Genomic DNA, 18,307 nt, shown 5'->3' on the forward strand with positions numbered 1-18,307 from the left:
CGATAATTCGGGACCTAATAATTTTCATTAAGTTATAATAGATAGAGTAATAATCTCGTTAAAATAATATAATATTTTGATCCCAATATAATGAATATAGTGTATTTTTACTTTTAATAAAATAATAAATTAGTTATAATAATAATATATATATATATTTATTTTCAAATATATTACTTTAAAGAAATGTAACCGTATTGTTATAAAGAAAAAAAAATGGAGAAAATGGTAAGAAGAAATGATAAAAAGGAAGGAAAAAAGAGGGACAAGGACACAATAGAAAAAGTGTTGGGAGTCCGGAAAAAGAAAGAAGAGGAGCTTAACAAACGGACGGGGAGGGAGGAACGAGAGAGGGGCACATCGCATAGCTGTTGCTGCCTCGGCGGCGATTAATTGTGATGATAACGCGTTCAAATCTAGCGGAACAGCTACGAGAATATCAACTTCGATCCAAACATGATTGGGCTTCTGTCTCTTTCTTCTCCTCTACCTCCAATCTTTCTTCTTCCAGGTTTATGCCTTTCTTTCTTTCCTTTTTTTAATTCATTACTCTGTTTTACTTGATTCAACAAATTATTGTTTTTTTTATGGATTAATTCTATGCCCTTCATTTTTTCAATCTACTTTTTATTTATCTTCAACTGCCCCCCCCCCATTTTGTATCTCCAATTCTGTATTTATTAACTACAATTAGTTTACATTGGGGAATTTCTTCACCGCTGCTTGTACAATTTTCTTCTGCCAAAACTTTGCTTCATGTTTGTACCACTAGTTTTTTTTTGGGATTCAAATTTATGTCAGATCAAATTAATTCCCTACACCCCTAATCTTTATTAATTTTCTTCCCTCCAATCTTTATTAATTTTCTATTAATTTTATCTATTCCATTCCCTACACCCCAGCCAAATACAACCAAAGTTAATTAAACAAGTAAGAGTTTGCACTGGAATTTTCTTTTCTGGTTTATTGGCTTTGACAAAAAATTCAAACATGGGGTTAACCATCAATATAATGTATATAGTTTACGCAAGTTTCTACAATAATTAACAAAGATCACCTACGTAGACTGATCATTAACTCAGGAATCATTATATTTGTCGTTATGTAGCATGAGCTCTGGATTAACTCACCTCCCCATTTCCCACAGTAAAAATGTTGATTGCTAACAAGCAACACAGCATGAAACTAGATTTTATTTAGCAGTTCAATTCACAATTATATTAAAAACTACCTCCCTCTTTGACATTAGATCTCTACACCTTTGCAAAGAATTCTTTGACGGGCTCAATATTTTCATCCATCTGATAAATTGAGAGGAAGAACCAGAGTTAATAAAGTTTTGGCCCATATGACAATGAAGACATTAGAGAACAGATGAAAAGGAAGGGTATATATACATATATATTAGCGTAAAAATATAACTCTACTGCTGTACTCCCAGTCATTGATAATAGGATAACAATGTTCTACCTATATTTTCTGCCAGTTTGTAATTATTATAGCTAAAGATTGTTGTAACTTAAAACTATTATGATGTGTATATGTGTGTGTAATGAAATTGCTTATATAAATTAGCAAAAAAAATAAAACTTTTAATTTTTTATTAGTTTGAGACTTTACCTACAAGGTTACCCACCAAGTGGCAAGTGCAACAACAGGATATTCAGTTTTCTACTTACAATTGTGACATATCAACAAAAGATATATATATATGTGTGTGTGTGTGTGTGATAAAACCTTCATTTTGGAAGCACGCAATCATACTCTTACCAAATTAGATAACATAATATGTATTTGCAAGTTACAAGCAAAGATTACATCCTTGTAGCCAATTAGGTAACACAGGTTTTTATTTATCACTCCCTGTGTGAAAGATTATAACACATAATTTCTACTGCACCAAGATCTAAAATCAATTACCTTTTAGTACCGATTCATATATAGCTGTAAATTTTTATTGAGATGCATGAATTTTGAATTTGGAAAATATAACATTTAAAAGCGCTCTCTCATAACGTGGAAAAAATGGAGTGATAGTTTTCTTGTTACCCACACTAATATATGGATCTACTGACTGCACTTGCTGTTTTTTTTTAATCCATACTCTTAATTACTTAATTACTTAATAATTACTACCAATTATCATCACAATTAGCTTCTCTATGATCAGTTACTTTGCTACATTATGTGACAAATAATTTTTTCAGTTAAGTCACAATGTGTTTGGGAATAGCAACTGAGGTTTAGAGTTTTGTTCTTGCTTTTTATGCGTTTTGTTTATGGTAATAATAAAACTATAGTAACTTTATGGTAGTTAGAAACACTAGTGAGACCGAAGAGGACAGAAACTAATCACATGGAAACAAGTAAGAGAAAAATGAGAATTGGAAGACATGAATAGGATGATGAGCTGGAAAGTAGTGGTGCGGCACTAAACCTACGACCTGCGCACTAGATACGTTCGGGCACGGGGTGCGCGGGGGGGGGGGGGCTCGATACGTACGGGGTGCGCCACGAACCGTGGCGTGTCCCCGTATTTCACAGTCCAGATTTGTGGGGTGTGGGCAAGGCAGAGACCGTAATTTTTTTGGTTGACTTTCACTTATCGTTTCAATTAGAGGAGCCCTAATTTTAAGTTTGAGAGGAGAGATGACTGAGCCCTAATCGTCTCCGTCCCTTCACCGTGGTCGTCGTTCCTTTCATCGTCGTCCTCGTTCTATTCCTTTCCGTCGATATCAATTGGATTGGTGTTTTAAGATGTGTATCAATTGATATCAGTTGGTTTTGGGTTGGGCTATCACTTATCACTACTTTGTGTGTATCGTGTATGTATATATATGGGCTGATGCATATATGGGCCATTATTGCTGTTGTTTGACTGTTGAAAGTTTAAACCACCAACTTGGTCTATTAGTGTAATTGACTTCTTAAATACTTTTTTGCTATCTTTAAGCATTCTAGTTTCTTATTTCAGTTGTTATTATTATTTTCTATAAATTTTGGTATGTGCTGAGGCCTGAGCATTTGTTAGTTTTATAAAAAATATATAATTTTTTATATGACTATTTGGTTTAATTATATATATATATGTATATATATATATAGGGGAATGATCAAATACAAACTAAAATTAAAATAGAAACTAGGAATCAATCTAAGCCATTAGATCTACCTAATCTAATGGTCCCCCCTAAATCACCCCACCCACCTACTCTGCACCCTCCCACATTCAATTTCAGCTTTTCCCCTCCGTTTTTAAATTGATTTTTCCCGTCAAACCGTAAGTTTTTTTTAAAATCCGATTTCACTATATTTTTCTACATCTCTCAACGATCGATTTGCATATCATATGTGTTATATTTCGAATTAATTTAAAAAAAAATTATTTGGTTTCTAGTTTCTATTCTAAATTGGTTTCTATTGGAGTAGCCTCTATATATATATAATATATATATATATTAATTTTTCAATATTTTAATATTTGCCGTATACGCCAGCATCCGAATCCCCATATTTTTGAAATTGCGAAATTCCCGTATCCCGGTACCGCGCATGGTCCCCCGCACCCGCACCCGTGCTTCCTAGAAGATGAGGAATTAAAATATATATTTTTAATTAGTTTATATTTATTTAGTTTAAAGATTAATAATGTATTTATCTATATGTTTATGTGTGGGGCTAGGAGGATATTAATTAATTACTTTATTTATAATAAAGCCCAGTTGTTTGCGAACCTTATTACATTAGGTTACTTTATTAGGGTTTTTATGCCTTATATAGGATTTTAACCCCCCACATATGTCAGGAAGGCAGCAGTAGTATAATAATAGTAGTATGTCAAGCCAAGAGTCTTATTAGTACTACAGATATGGTAGTATCAGGTCATTAAGGGTAGTATGGTAATTGTTGAGTTAGTTACATTTGCAGACTAGTATAAATAGAGTTGTAAGAATACTTTTCAGATTATGCATTATGAATATATGAAAATGGAACTTGTTCCACAAGTCTCTCTCTTCTCTCTCTAGGGTTTTTCTCTAGAAATCTATCAACTTCTTCAAGTTACTATCTGATTCTGTCTCTCTCTACAATTTCTGACTCAATCTCTCTGTTTCTGCCTCTAATCTGCTGTTTCTCTCTGTTTCTTTGCTATATCTAGCAGTTATCTCTCATATAACTAGAAAATACCAAAAACAGTTACAAAACTAGTTCAAGAACCACCAATTCCTGACAAATTGGTATCAGAGCTCTAAATTCGGATCAACTACTGCTTCTATCCTGTTGTGCACTCTAATCCGAGCTGATCGCGCCTAGAATCACAGTAATCGCAGCTCAAAGTTCAGAAATTTAGTTTTTCTCACTTCAGGTGCTTTGTTTCAATCTCTACTTACAGATCTGTTCTTAATATGTTGAAATCGGTAATTGATTGTGTTGTTACTGCTTATTCAGTTGTGTTTAGACACAATTAGTGTTAGTAGCTGTTCTTATTGAAGAGAAACACAAAAGTATTAGGTCAGATTCTGTTTTGAAGCTTTGTAGTTCATATTACATTGTTTGGAGAACTTAGAGACACTGTTGGATCTCAAAATTGATTGAGGTTGAAGAGTTGATTGCATCTGTGAAGTAATTGTGGTTTTTGCGAATTAGTATAGTAAGGATTGGTGTATTTGATGTACACTAAGGTAATTGTAGTGGATCTGTGGATTGAGGTTGAAATTTAGTGAAAGCTTTTGTGGTCAGAAATTGTGCACACCGGGTGTTTGTGTGAGGTCCTGTGAGTGTAGAGTTGATAAACTAGTGTGTTGTTGTGTTCAGAAGTGATTTGTGGTGAACTACTATGTATTTGTAGTGTGCATTGAAGGTGTTCGAGATGTTAATTGAGTGAACAGTTGTTAAAAGTTTGGTGAATTGTGAAGGTGTAGCATTTGTGGAAGTAACTAGGACTGTGAATTCTTGTGATTGTGAAAGTTGTGAAGTATTAGAGTGTAGTTTTGAGTAGTTGAAGACAGGTGCCTATAAACTGTTTGATAATTTGATTTATGAGGAAGAAAACTGTTATGTGAAATTGTGTTTGGAGGTGTGCCTAGTAGAAATTGATAATACACAAGGATGAGTATGGAGGCCGAGGAGGACACAAAATTTGATGAACTTTTTCATGAAGTTCAGCTACAGTTCTTGAGCTATAGCGAGAAATCTAATAAGAGATTTCAGGAGTTGGAGAATTCGATTGAGATAGCTGCACGGTACATGGAAGTATTAACAAAGAAAAATCAGAAAAAGAGAGCACTTAAGTTGGAGAAGTTAGTTGCTAAAACAAAGCAGGAGACTGCACAGAAGGCACACGAGAAACCTCTACATCACCCTAAGCTCAGTTTTCCTATCTTCACCAAGGAAACTGGAGTGAGTGTATGGATACAAGATTGTGAACAATATTTCACAATGTTCAGAATTAAAGATGCAAAGAAGGCTGCAATAGCAGGAATGCACCTGGAAGGATTGGCTAGAAGATGGTTTCAGACCTATACATTGGGAAGAAATACTATGAATTGGACAGACTTTTGTCAACAACTAATTGATAGGTTTGGAGCATGGGGCCAGGAACTTCATAGTTCTCTGATAACAAGAAAGAAGGAGGTAGCAGAATATCAAGAGCATCTGAAGTTTGATGAATTTCCAGGTGAAGATAAAGGGGATTGGCAGTCTCACGAAATCATTTGTATAGCTTTGGGATTAGAGGATTTCTTTCAGCCGAAGAGAAATTCTGAAGAAGGAAATTATGGTGGTGCAGAATTGATAGGTGGTGAATCTCTTCAACTTGAACCTCTGATGCTTATGTGTTCTGTGAAGACTCTCAGAAGAATGATTCAAGTTCAGAAAATGGGGCACAATATAGAGCATTAGGCAACAAAAGGAAATGGCATGACAAAGATACATTTTCATTGTTGGACATCTCCACAGAAGATAATGATAAGCCTCTTGTTGAAAACCACTTCAGGCAGAAGTTTAAGAAAGAGGAACATGCATCACTCTTAAACGAGATTAAGCTAATAGACATTGGAGTTAGCGTTCCTTCTTCAACTAAAGAAGTGAAATCTGCAAATGATCTGAATCCAGTAATTTTGGATGAAACTCCACAATTTTTGGAGTATAGTGATTTCAGCAGTTGTCCTTTTGAAGCTGGACAGATCAAGTTGATACAGGGTGAAGAGCAACTACTTAGTGATAAAAACATAGCTTCAATAATTCTCACCAACATGACAAAAATGGCCGAGGCTTCCCTGTACAAGACAACTACTGAAGATCTCTTAACCACCACAATTTCTTACAGATGTGGTAAAATGTCTAGCAATTTCAGTAAGAATGAAGTGCTTATATTTGATCCTGGTGGTTCTGTTTTGAACGGCCAGCAAACAGATCCTGGTGGTTGTGGTTTAAATGGCCAGCAAACAGATTTTGTTGATGTGTTCAAAGATCTGGTCAGGAATATTCAAGAAACTCAAGGATTTTGTGTGGAGACTGCTGAAATTGTTAATAAGATAAATCAATGGTATGTGCATTCTGTAAGGGATGGAATGAAGGTGATACACAATTACCTTGAGATGAGACAAGGCATACCTAAAATGGATAGGGTTATTAAAATTGAAGACCCCGAGGCCTCAAAGAAAAGTGTTAAAAGAACCATTTTTGATCCAGGAGGATATTTGAAGTGTTTCAATCATGTTTACTATGGTGGTTCTACTGAATTTCTAAATGGTCATTACATGGTGCAAATTGTTCTAGAGGTAGAAGAGCTGACCAATAAATTACAAGAGAACAATTGGAAGTTTTATGCCCTCATCAATGCTCCAAGGCAGCATCTCGGGGAGCTTGTCTCAGCCTTCTATGAAGATATATTAGTGCATTGGAAAGTTGGACAAGTCTACCTGAACCAGCAAGAGGATAGTTTTGAAGAGCATGATCCACCATGAGGACATGGTTCAATTTCAAGGAGGGAGGAATGTCAGGAAGGCAGCAGTAGTATAATAATAGTAGTATGTCAAGCCAAGAGTCTTATTAGTACTACAGATATGGTAGTATCAGGTCATTAACGGTAGTATGGTAATTGTTGAGTTAGTTACATTTGCAGACTAGTATAAATAGAGTTGTAAGAATACTTTTCAGATTATGCATTATGAATATATGAAAATGGAACTTGTTCCACAAGTCTCTCTCTTCTCTCTCTAGGGTTTCTCTCTAGAAATCTATCAACTTCTTCAAGTTACTATCTGATTCTGTCTCTCTCTCTACAATTTCTGACTCAATCTCTCTGTTTCTGCCTCTAATCTGCTGTTTCTCTCTGTTTCTTTGCTATATCTAGCAGTTATCTCTCATATAACTAGAAAATACCAAAAACAGTTACAAAACTAGTTCAGGAACCACCAATTCCTGACAACATATTACTTAGATTTGATTATACATTTTTCCTGGGTATAATATTGATTTTATTCTTGAGAATCGTATAATTAATTGCTTATTGTTAAATCTTTGAGTTACTCTCTGTTCGATAATCTTGTCCTGCATCATAGGAGTTTCAAGGTTTCACAGCTAAATATTCGGCATGAAACCCTTGGGAATATATAATATTTTTAAACTCTAGGTGCAAGATTATAACAGCGGTACTAGGTTCTAGAGTTTTTCAATTCACTCGATATCTTATGCTTGGTTTGTTCTGATACTTGACTTTATTTAAGACAAGATCCTTCTTACTTTCTCTCTATGTTTGCCTCGTACTTATTCTTTATAATGCTTTTCTCTAGCATACTCATGTTCTGTTTTGGTTTTATTTGCACACAGGGTTGATGTCGTGGTCTTTGTATTATGGGAATTGGTCATTCTAGCCTTCTTGGTGTTTTCGGCAGTCTCTTTATATTTCAGGCATTTAAGACTCACCTTTATTTTGGTATGCATTGCATTCTTACTACTTTTATGCATGAAAGTTACAAAGCAATTGAGGCTTTCCAGGAAAAAGAAACGGAGGATGCTTCTACCATTATCCATGTAAAAGTGTATTAATTTGCTAATTTTTTAGGGCAACTCAACCTGGTCGAACAAGTTACTGAGTGTTTTGATCATCAGCTTTGGTCATTGGTATTTTTGGTTTTTGTTGTATTTAATTGCTTCTAAAAAGCGGATTAAAGAATGTATTCTGATGGGATTAATCTTTGGGTTGATGGGTGTTTCGTGTTTTAAGGATCGACATCCATATGTAATTATGAGCAAGATGTTTACATTTTCTTCAAATTAGTGGCACACAAAAGAATCCAGCAGTTTTTACAAGTGTCCCTCTATATCTTAGAAATCACTCACTTCGATCACTTTGAATTCCTTTTCAACGCATCTTTCCCAAGTTCGAACACAGTTAAGCAGTTGCATTTGAATATTACAATGTTTTTTCAGTAAACACTTGAAGAATATGAAATTCCCTGTTCAGGTACACAATGTCTTCATGTTGAGGTATCTACAAGTGTATAGTTTGCTATATCAGGAAAACCACTTGTATATATAAGTAGGCTTAATTTATTTTTATTTCTTTTTAACGACGTTTCCACTAACTAAACTGTCGAACCTGGAAGTAGTCTCCAAATCAGGTAACACACATAAGCTTTGTTTCAACTGTTGGATTCCCATTGAGGTTTAAAGAAGTGAACTTCGATTCCTTTTGTCACAATATTCCAAATTGCTCCAAAAACAAGTAATATGCTCAAGATCATTCCCATGAAACCTAGAGTCCAGTTGAGCAACCACATTACAGTGAGTTTCTTAGGTTTCTTGAGAACTATCCACATGAAACAGGGATATGCCAAGGTGATTGGCAAGGCAATTCCTCCTAATAACCCAGCCAAGCTTGGCAGGAACGGGAGTGCAAAAGCAATGAAGAATGCTAGGCATCCAAAGAAAGCACGAAATCCCATACGCAACCACCAGGGACAAGGTTTGTTCATGTTGCTCGTGTATCTAAACTCCAGGTTATCAAAAACAGGCATAGCGTATATCTGGAAAGAGGTGAGGCAGTTGATGGAAACAAAAAGACTTGTCATCCCTAAAATAACTTTTGATGTGTGTTTCCTATGATACTTGTAAAAGGCACTCAGCAATCCTCCATTTGCAGGTATCTAAAATTGAACAATGATTAGATTGGGCATCAATAAAACAATAATGGTACTATGGAGGTAAAAGAGCTCAAATAAGCTTAGCAAATAAGAAAAGAGGGAGGGGAGGGGGGGGGCGGTCAAGTAATGGTAGTGCTTACAAAGTTTCCGTAAGCCCAATAACCTACAATTGCGAGTGGGAACAAAGACAATGCGATGATAAGATAGGATAATGTTACACCTCTCCACATTGGCAAATGAGATGGGTGTTTCGGACTAGATGGCATTGTCCCCTGCACTCACATTACGTTTTATCAGTTGGTGTCATTTTTGTCCCCTGGGATTTATTAATCAAAAATTGAGGATTCAATTTTAGTTTCGCAAGAAAAGGATGAAAGAGTGAGAGAGAAAAGAATGAAGCTGCACAAATATAAAAGAACTGTGAAGAATATGAGTACACTAAACAGGCAGGCCCTTTCAAGATTAGTTGAATGAGTAGTGCTAAAGTTTGGACTGATATCAGGAAAGACCAACCTGAATCTCAAGCACTAAATTATGACCTCTAAAGGCAAATGCAATGATCCCAAGGGCATTAAGAATGTCACACAATCTAGCCATAGTGGGTTTTGCTTCCAGCTGGTGGTATGATACATCAATCATCCTTCCTTTAGTTAGAGATAGTATCCATATTAATGCACAATAAGCTACTGCAGTGATTGCACCAATTAGAGAAACTCCTGCTATGGAATTCAGATTTGGAAGCTGTGACAGGACGATGCCTGAGCATGTAAATACGAGGTACCATTCTGTTGTTGTCAATGGAGTCACGTCTGATGTAGCATCGGAAATTGTCTGGAAAAACAATTTCAAGGTTCCTCCTCCGATTATAATCAGGGTAACGCAGGTTCCTCCAGACAGATACATAGTTGGAATAAGTGCCATTATCTTTCCTGGTTTGTCACCTGTACTTAAATAAACAACCATGGTCATTAAAACTAAGAAATTTGGAATAATATGTAAGTATTGCTTTTAGACTTGGTGATATTGATCGATGGCATGTAAAGTTGTTTTGAATCAGATCATGCTTACCGAAAGCAGCCATTGAAAGCCACAAGTATCTACTATAGCGTGTACCGGGGACCGATTCATGGAGTTGAGTGAGTAACCATAATGTGTATAGTTGCCACACAAACGCTAACGCTAAACATGCAACTCCCCAAATCCTTGAGTAAAAACAAGTAGTAATCAAATTCATGCAATGAGTGGAAAAACCGACCCACGGAAATCTTTATTGATAGAGAGATTAAGAATGAAATTAATTAAGGAATGTAGGATTTCTTACCAACCAAGGGAATTAAAGGCAAGGGGAAGAACAAGGGCTTGTACTCCGAGCCCGGAACTAAGAGTGTGAAATGCAGCATAATAAGCATTACCATTCCTTGATTCTGTGATGGGAAGCCACGCTTCTTGAGGATCAAGTTTAGTGAGGTGACCTATTTCTTCCAAGTAGCCTTGCATGCTTGTAATAGCCTTCTTCACGGGGCTACCCAATGGAGTGGTCATTATCGAAAACGGGCTTTTTGTGGAGGGCGATGGTGTGGAAAATGGCCACTGTAAATCAAATTTGGAAGAGTATGTCGGTATTGACGGAGTTTCAACGTCCACCACCATTACCGGACTACTTGACTTCACCGCTACCTCTTGCTCAACGCCCATGATACCCAAGTTTAACATTTGGTATATCGTGGGATATTTGGAGAGTGTTTATAGAATATAAATCTCGCTTGCTAGGAATATTTATTATATAGTGCTGGGTGCCTTGGTGGTTGAGGCAAGTAACAAGTAAAAGTAGTAGTATTATATATAGGTTAAACTGGGCTCTATCATGACGTTTTTATGTTTGGGTAAATAGTTGGTGAAGAAGACTAGTGGGGGATCCTTTTGTCGATAAAGATAAAGTATAGTGTATCTTTTTATACTAGAATATGCATTCTTTGACCAAAGCTGCTTTTAGACTAAGTTTGTACTGAAAAATATTAAACGTGAGTCATTTTTCTGTTATGACATTTTTAAAAAATAAACTTTTCAATTATAATATTTATTTAAAATTATTCACGGTCACACATTAATATAATACACTTAATTCAACGTATACTATCTTATTATTTGTGATCCACATTAAAATCAAATATTAATTTCTAAAAAAATGTGATAATGAAATTGGCTCGTGCATTATGAGACAGAGAGAGTATTTTTTATTATTCAAAAGTTGCAGCCAAATATATAAAAAATTAAATTATAACTAATTTATTAAATCACGATTCGCAGCGGCCTAATAAATATACTTTTAAATAATATATATTAAATAATATAATATTTTTTTTATTATTTTTAATTTTTGTGTCGATCATTCTGAAATTTTGAATAAATATAGAATTTCTAATTAAACATATTTACTTTCAATGAACCGTTCTTTTTTTTTCACAAATCTAATATTATAAATTATAAAATTAGATACTATATTAATTGATAATCTATTTTATAACATAATGAAATGTACTTTCAATATTTTTAAGGATTAATTTAAGCGAAAAAAATCATCTTTAAAAATTATCTGCCAGTCTAGACTTAGCACAAGAAGACGACTTGGGAGAAAAATCATAAGTTTCATCTGAACTTGTTTACGATTTTTTTGCCATTTGATCTAACTCAGTCACGCATCACAGTGGGCTTAATTTAGTTACATGCTTTTTGCATATGTGTTTATGATAACATTAAATGTAAGTATTTATCTAAAAACAGAACAATAATCTTAAATTATATAACAAAAAGCACCTGGCCGTGTACAAACTAAAACCCAAATCACAAAATACAATATTAGCAAATTCACGACATGAATCTCATTGTGCAATTAAAAAGAATTATACAATAAAGTTTAATTTAGAAACAAAACTTATACATGTACATATATATAAAAATATGTAACAAAAGATGTACAAACTTTTCTCTAATAATATACCTCTTATTTTCTATATTTTGATGTATCAATTCATAAACATTATTTTATAATTTTTTTGACTTTTTATGCAAAATTAATTTTTTAAAATTAAGAAAGTTTAGAAAAATATTAAAATAGAAATTTACTTTCCCTTTATTAGTAAATGTTGAAAAGGTAAATTGAAGTATTTGTTGACTTGAAGAGAAAATTTAGAAAAATATAAGAAAATTATAGTTTTTATTAATTTTTTAATTAGAAAATGAAGAAAATTCGGAAATAGGATGAGGCGATCTAAAAGCGTCAATGCACCCGTATTCTTCTTTTTATAAGCATATTGACATTGATTATATATAAAATACCTTAAATTCTTTATTTTGGTATTTATCATTCACCTTCTAAATTTTTTAAAGTATTATTTACCCCCTATTGTGAAATTATCTTATAAGGGAAAAATTAAAATATCCACAAAATGGGGGTCAATTGCCCAAAATACCGATTAGCAAGACTGACCTCCCAAAATACTCATCAAATACGCATATCTGACATGCATATTTCATTTTTTTAATTTTGTAAAGAATAAGCATCATGAGAGATGCGTATTCACTATCTACACTAACCGAATACTCGTATTCACTGTCTACACTAACCGAATACTCATCTCTGTTGGGGTTAAACCCAATATATGATATGGGCTTGGTGATACAAGACATAATTGGATTGAGTAATAATTGTATGTGTTGACAATTATTATCATAATGAGAATGTGTAATACTTGTATGTGTAGACAATTATTATTGTAATCAGATTAGATATGTTTTGTTGGCTAAGTTTGTGATGGCTATATATACATAGTCATGTTATTGTTTTGATGTATGCTTAAGAGATGTAGTCGTCTTAAGTATCGTGCGTGAGATGCTTGAGTATTGTTTGACTCAAGTATCAGTTTGGGACACCATTGAGGTGTTATGTATTGATGTATTATTGATAATTGTTTTGATTAATAATACAAGTTGGGACGTGGGTTTTTCACGTCAAATATATTGTTGTGTGTTTGTGTGCGTACTTTGTATTGGTAGAATTGAATCTCGAATATGTGTGTGTTTCCTCTTAACAATCTCCTCGTTTTACTGTAAACAATGAATACACATGTTGGAATTGTGTATTTTTTTAAAAAAATTAAAATGAGAATATGCATGCTACACATGCATAATTATTGGGTATTTTGGAGGTCTGTCCCGGCGATGGGTATTATTTACAATTTAAACTAAGAAATAGTGTATTTTGGATATTTTGTCTTGTTTTAGGACATCTTAACATCTAATGTAACATCCCGGTATTTTTATGATTTTTTTATTAGATTATTTGATATTTATTATTCAATAACATTAGTGAGTTATAATTAAATTAATTTATGTAAGTTTATTTTTATTTTATATTCAAAATATTATTTTAAGAGTAGTAGTTTTACAAAAAAATGAGGGTAAAAAAAGGAAGAGAAAAAGAAAAAAAAAGAGTTAGGGTTTATAAAAAAAAGAGAGGCTTACGTCACTTTTATCATGAAGAGAATAGAGAAAGGAAAAAAAAGAGAAGATAGATGGATAGAGAGAAAGATGGGGAATGATATGGAGATGGATAAAGAGATGATCAATAAGAAATATTTGGAGATTATGAATTTAACGTTTGTGGAATTGTGGTTCTTGTGATTTGGGGTTCTGAAATCGTTGTTAGAATTCTCGACAACTAAGATCTTGAGGTACGGATATTTTTCTTGTATTATTTCTTTTCGTATTCGAATTTGTGTGTATGTATATTGTATATTCTGAATCTTTTTAAATTCACATATAATTCGTTATTCATCTTTTAATTGTGATTTTATTCTCTTTGAAAAGATAATATGATTATCTTCGTTTTTCATTCTTTACGATTTTTAAAATTCTGCTTGTAAATATGTCAAATTTGTTGTTTATGTAATCTGTCGCTTAAATTTCTGTTTGTACGTCCCAACTTCGTAAATTTATAGTAAATTAAAATTTTGTTCAAATATTATGAGAAATAGCATTCTAGAAAGCTCTTTTCGACAGCTTCATTTTATTTTTATATTTTGCTACCATATTTCATGATTCAGATGTCTTAAATCGTCAAATACTGAACTGATCAGGGGCTGATTCTGTTATGCAGTCCGCATTTATTTACATTCTGAATTCGGTTCTTGTTCATTTTTTACGTACCTTACTATTCTGGAAAGTTCTCTGAATTTCCTACGACTTTCGTATTTTACACTTTTCCATTTGAATTCATCTTTATGCATTAATTTGGCATTTTTTGAAACTGATCAGATTTGATCTTATCAATAATTAGTGATTTTGTGTGATATTTAGTTTCATGATACTTGATTAGAGTGTTTTGAGGTTATTTTGATATACTAGGGACCTTTGTCCGCGCACTACACGTGCTAGCTAAAAAAATTTATAATTTTTATATTTTTTTACAATAAATAGATAAATATTATTTTTTTTATTAAATTTGGTGATTTAAATTTTAATTTTACGATAAAAAATATAGTGTAGGGTTTACAGAAATAATATAACATAATATAGTCAAGAATGTTGCACTACACTGCCAACCAAAATTCTTTTTACAAATATATTACAGAAAATAACAATAAAATTAAATAATAAGCAAAAATCCTTATTTACGGCAAATAATTATAGAAAAACATCAATATATTAAAATTTCGTAAAAATGTATAAATCCCAAATTACGACCAAAGTATCTGTGCAAGACAAATTAACACATCTTTTATCACGTCAAAATGTTTGGGTTTTAATTCTACTACAACTACTATAGTGTAACCATCACTTGAGTCATAAGTGGGAAGTTAGTTATTGACATTATTTATCCTTATATATATATATATATTAATTTTTTAATATATATATTTGAAGTATAAAAATATGTATATTTAATAGAAGAAGCGTTAAATAAAAAATAATTTAAATTTTTTGCTTATATTTCTTTGTTAATAATTTTGAAATTGAAATAAAATAAAAATAAAATATTTATTGACGATTTCTTGGTGCTGTCTTCGACGACGCCTCGTGTTCTGCAACTAAAAAGGTATAAAAGAGAATATACAATAATTCTGAAATTGGAATAAAATTAAAATAATATAGTTCATTATTCTCGACTTCGTTTTCGACAATTTCTCGTTTGATATGCAACTAAAAAGGTATAAAAGAGGATATACAATAATTTTGAAATTGGACTAAAATAAAAATACAATATTAATTGATTGTTACTCGGCTTTGTTTTCGATGATGGCTCATATTCATTAACTAAAAAGTATAATAGAGGATATACAATAATTTTGAAATTAGAATAAAATCAAAATATGATACTTCTTAAAAGTTACCACGCCCCACATTTTGCATCTAAAAAGGTGTAAAACATGTTATACATTAATTTTATGTTATAAAATCAAAATAAGATATTTGCTGACGACTTACTGCTGGGAATCGTGGGTGTATTGACCGTTTCTCGACTTCGTTTTCGAGACGCCTCGTATACTATAACTAACTAGAGAGGATATACAATATTTTTGAAATTGGAATAAAATCAAAATAAGATATTTATTGACTGTTTCTCGGCATCGTCTTTAACGACGCCTCGTATTTTATAACTAAAATGTATAATTGAGGATATGCAATAATTTTAATTGGAATAAAATCCCAGTAAGATATTTACTGATAGTTTTTCAGTGTTGTCGACGACTACTGGTATTCTGCAACTAAAAAGGTATAAAAGAAGATATACAATAATTTTAAAATCGGAACAAAATCAAAATAAGACATTAATTGATTATTTCTTGGTTTGATTTTTGATGACACCCTTCTATAACTAAAAATTATGGTATAGGATATACAATAATTTTGAAGTTGGAATAAAATCAAAATAAGGTCTTTATTTACAGTTTTTCGGCGTCGTCTTCGACCACGCTTCGTATTGTGCAGCTAAAAACATATAAAAGAGGATATACAATAATTTTAAAATTGGAATAAAATTAAAATAAGATGTCAATTGACTATTTCTCGGCTTCGTTTTCGATGATGTCTCGTGTTATGCAACTAAAAAGGTATAAAAGAGGAACAATCTGTATCCAGTACACAAATTATGGGATAAAAGTACTTAATATTGGTGATGGATGAGAATGAATGTGAATTGGATGCACTGCATACGGAAACAGGATGTTGATTTGGGAATGGATGTGATGGTTTTGTTTTACGCAACCAATTGAGGCTTCATGATGAGCTGATCTTTCAATGTATGAGAGATGTAACTTTCCAAGTTTGATGGGGAATTTAACTTTATGTATTTTCATAATATGTAATCTGAATGAAATTCAAGATTGTAACATGTTCAAGTTATTGTTTGTTTTAATATGCTTGAGACAGAAGTTCGGTTGTATCTTACTCTTAATGATGTAAGATTATGCGAAGTTTTTTTTATATATGTGTTTCATCGTTATTAATTTTCTTCGAGGATTACTGATTAGAAGAGTGCTTATAGACAATGTAAATTACTTAAGAACTTAAATTAAGTAGTGCGCTTGCCACAACATAGAGATAATACATAAATAGAAATTACAGTAGTGGTAGTACCTTGATCACCTGGTATGTAAATATTGAGCCGAATCTTAAACTTCTTCTGCTTTGTTTGATTTTCAGTTGTTCTCTGACATTAATCAGAGATTATATGTAGATGTAGACCGTCGTTTTTAGGAATATTCATTAGGTTTGTATAAATAAATTAAATATTTATAAAAATGTTTTAATAATCTTATTTGTTATAAATACAAACTTCTTCACATAATTCTTGGATTGGTATGAGATTGAATACATATTTTATTGAGTATATAACAACTAAATCAAAACCCAAAGTGAATAAACAAGAACAAGAAAATAAACGACAATCACACAAGATAAAGATTTACGTGGTTCAGAAATTACTACTCCACAAGCCGCACTAATTTTGTATTGATCTCTCACAATTTGTTGTGTTATGATTTTACAATTATATTAGTATTTATAAGAGAAGAAACTAGGCCTCAATCAAAATTACAGTCCAAATCTGAAAAGTAGACTAATCCATAAACTAATCTGAATCTGAATCTGAATAGTCTATTTTCATGGGCTTAATTAATAGACTCCACAAAACCCAACAATCTCCCACTTGGAGTCTGGCCAATCTTCACTTCACTCTTGTAAGTCTAGTAAAATAAATTCTTCAATCAATAACTCTAACTAGTGCAGCACCTTCTCATCAATCAATTCTGAAGGCCAGTTGAAGCTACGCAAAGCTTCAACTTTTCATTCGTAACTACCTTAGTCAACATATCTGTAGGATTCTTTGAACCAAGGATTTTCTTCAAGGACAAAGTACCATTGCTTATCAACTCTCTTGTAAAGTGATATCTCAGCTGAATATGCTTCGTCCTAGCATGAAACACGAGATTCTTCGCAAGATGAATAGCACTGAATGTCGCTATACAAAGCACTGCCCGCCTGTTTCTTTCCCAACTCCTCAAGAAAATTCTTCAACCAAATCATCTCCTTGCTAGCTTTAGAGATAGCCATATATTCTGCTTCTGTATTTGAAAGAGCAACACTCTTTTGAAGTCGAGACATCCAACTAACTGCGGTGCCAACCAAAGTGAAAATATAACCCGTTGTACTTTTTTTTGTGTCCAAACATCCACCCAAATCTCCATCAGAGAACCCTTCCAAGATAACATCTTTCGTACTGAAACATAGTGCAACCTTGGATGTGCCTTTCAAGTAGCGTAACAACCACTTGACTGCTTCCCAATGCCCTCTTCCTGGATCAGACATAAATCTGCTAACAACTCCCACTGCATAAGCAATGTCTGGCCTTGTACACACCATTGCATACATTAAACTGCCAACTGCAGATGCATAAGGAACTTTAGCCATATCTTTCTTGCCTTCATCCGTTTTAGGTGATTGCTTCTTTGTGAGATTAAAGTGACTCGCCAACGGTGTACTTCTGGTCTTCGCATCCTGGACACTGAATTTCTGTAACAATTTCTCAGCATACTTCTCTTGAGATAATTTTAAAGTACCTTCAGTTCTATCCCTTATGATGCTCATACCAAGTATTTGTTTTG

General features: G+C 33.0%; 2 protein-coding genes across 2 annotated transcripts; one reads left to right on the plus strand and one right to left on the minus strand.

Moving 5' to 3' along the window:
• Window positions 1–263: 263 nt before the first annotated feature.
• On the plus strand, window positions 264–8,313 carry LOC141697189 (uncharacterized). Its single transcript, XM_074501463.1, has 2 exons — window positions 264–511; window positions 7,831–8,313. Exons 1-2 carry the CDS (start codon window positions 399–401, stop codon window positions 8,036–8,038), a joined length of 321 nt encoding a protein of 106 aa, XP_074357564.1. The 5' UTR covers window positions 264–398; the 3' UTR covers window positions 8,039–8,313.
• LOC141697188 (lysine histidine transporter-like 8) lies at window positions 8,274–10,938 on the minus strand. Its single transcript, XM_074501461.1, has 5 exons — window positions 10,468–10,938; window positions 10,215–10,348; window positions 9,660–10,087; window positions 9,287–9,418; window positions 8,274–9,149 (listed from the first exon to the last, which is right to left on the minus strand). The coding sequence occupies exons 1-5, from the start codon at window positions 10,857–10,859 to the stop codon at window positions 8,646–8,648; spliced, it is 1,590 nt and encodes a 529-aa protein (XP_074357562.1). The 5' UTR covers window positions 10,860–10,938; the 3' UTR covers window positions 8,274–8,645.
• Window positions 10,939–18,307: the final 7,369 nt, after the last annotated feature.

The sequence above is a fragment of the Apium graveolens genome, chromosome 11 (genome assembly GCF_009905375.1).
Source record: "Apium graveolens cultivar Ventura chromosome 11, ASM990537v1, whole genome shotgun sequence".
In the NCBI taxonomy this organism is placed as follows: Eukaryota; Viridiplantae; Streptophyta; class Magnoliopsida; order Apiales; family Apiaceae; genus Apium; species Apium graveolens.

Coding starts and splice junctions, on each gene's coding strand:
- LOC141697189 (XM_074501463.1), top strand. CDS start 399: ATGATAACGCGTTCAAATCTAGCGGAACAGCTACGAGAATATCAACTT. Junction 512..7,830: donor TCCAATCTTTCTTCTTCCAG/GTTTATGCCTTT, acceptor ATTTGCACACAG/GGTTGATGTCGTGGTCTTTG.
- LOC141697188 (XM_074501461.1), bottom strand. CDS start 10,859: ATGTTAAACTTGGGTATCATGGGCGTTGAGCAAGAGGTAGCGGTGAAG. Junction 9,419..9,659: donor ATTTAGTGCTTGAGATTCAG/GTTGGTCTTTCC, acceptor ATGTGAGTGCAG/GGGACAATGCCATCTAGTCC. Junction 9,150..9,286: donor ATTGGGCTTACGGAAACTTT/GTAAGCACTACC, acceptor GTTCAATTTTAG/ATACCTGCAAATGGAGGATT.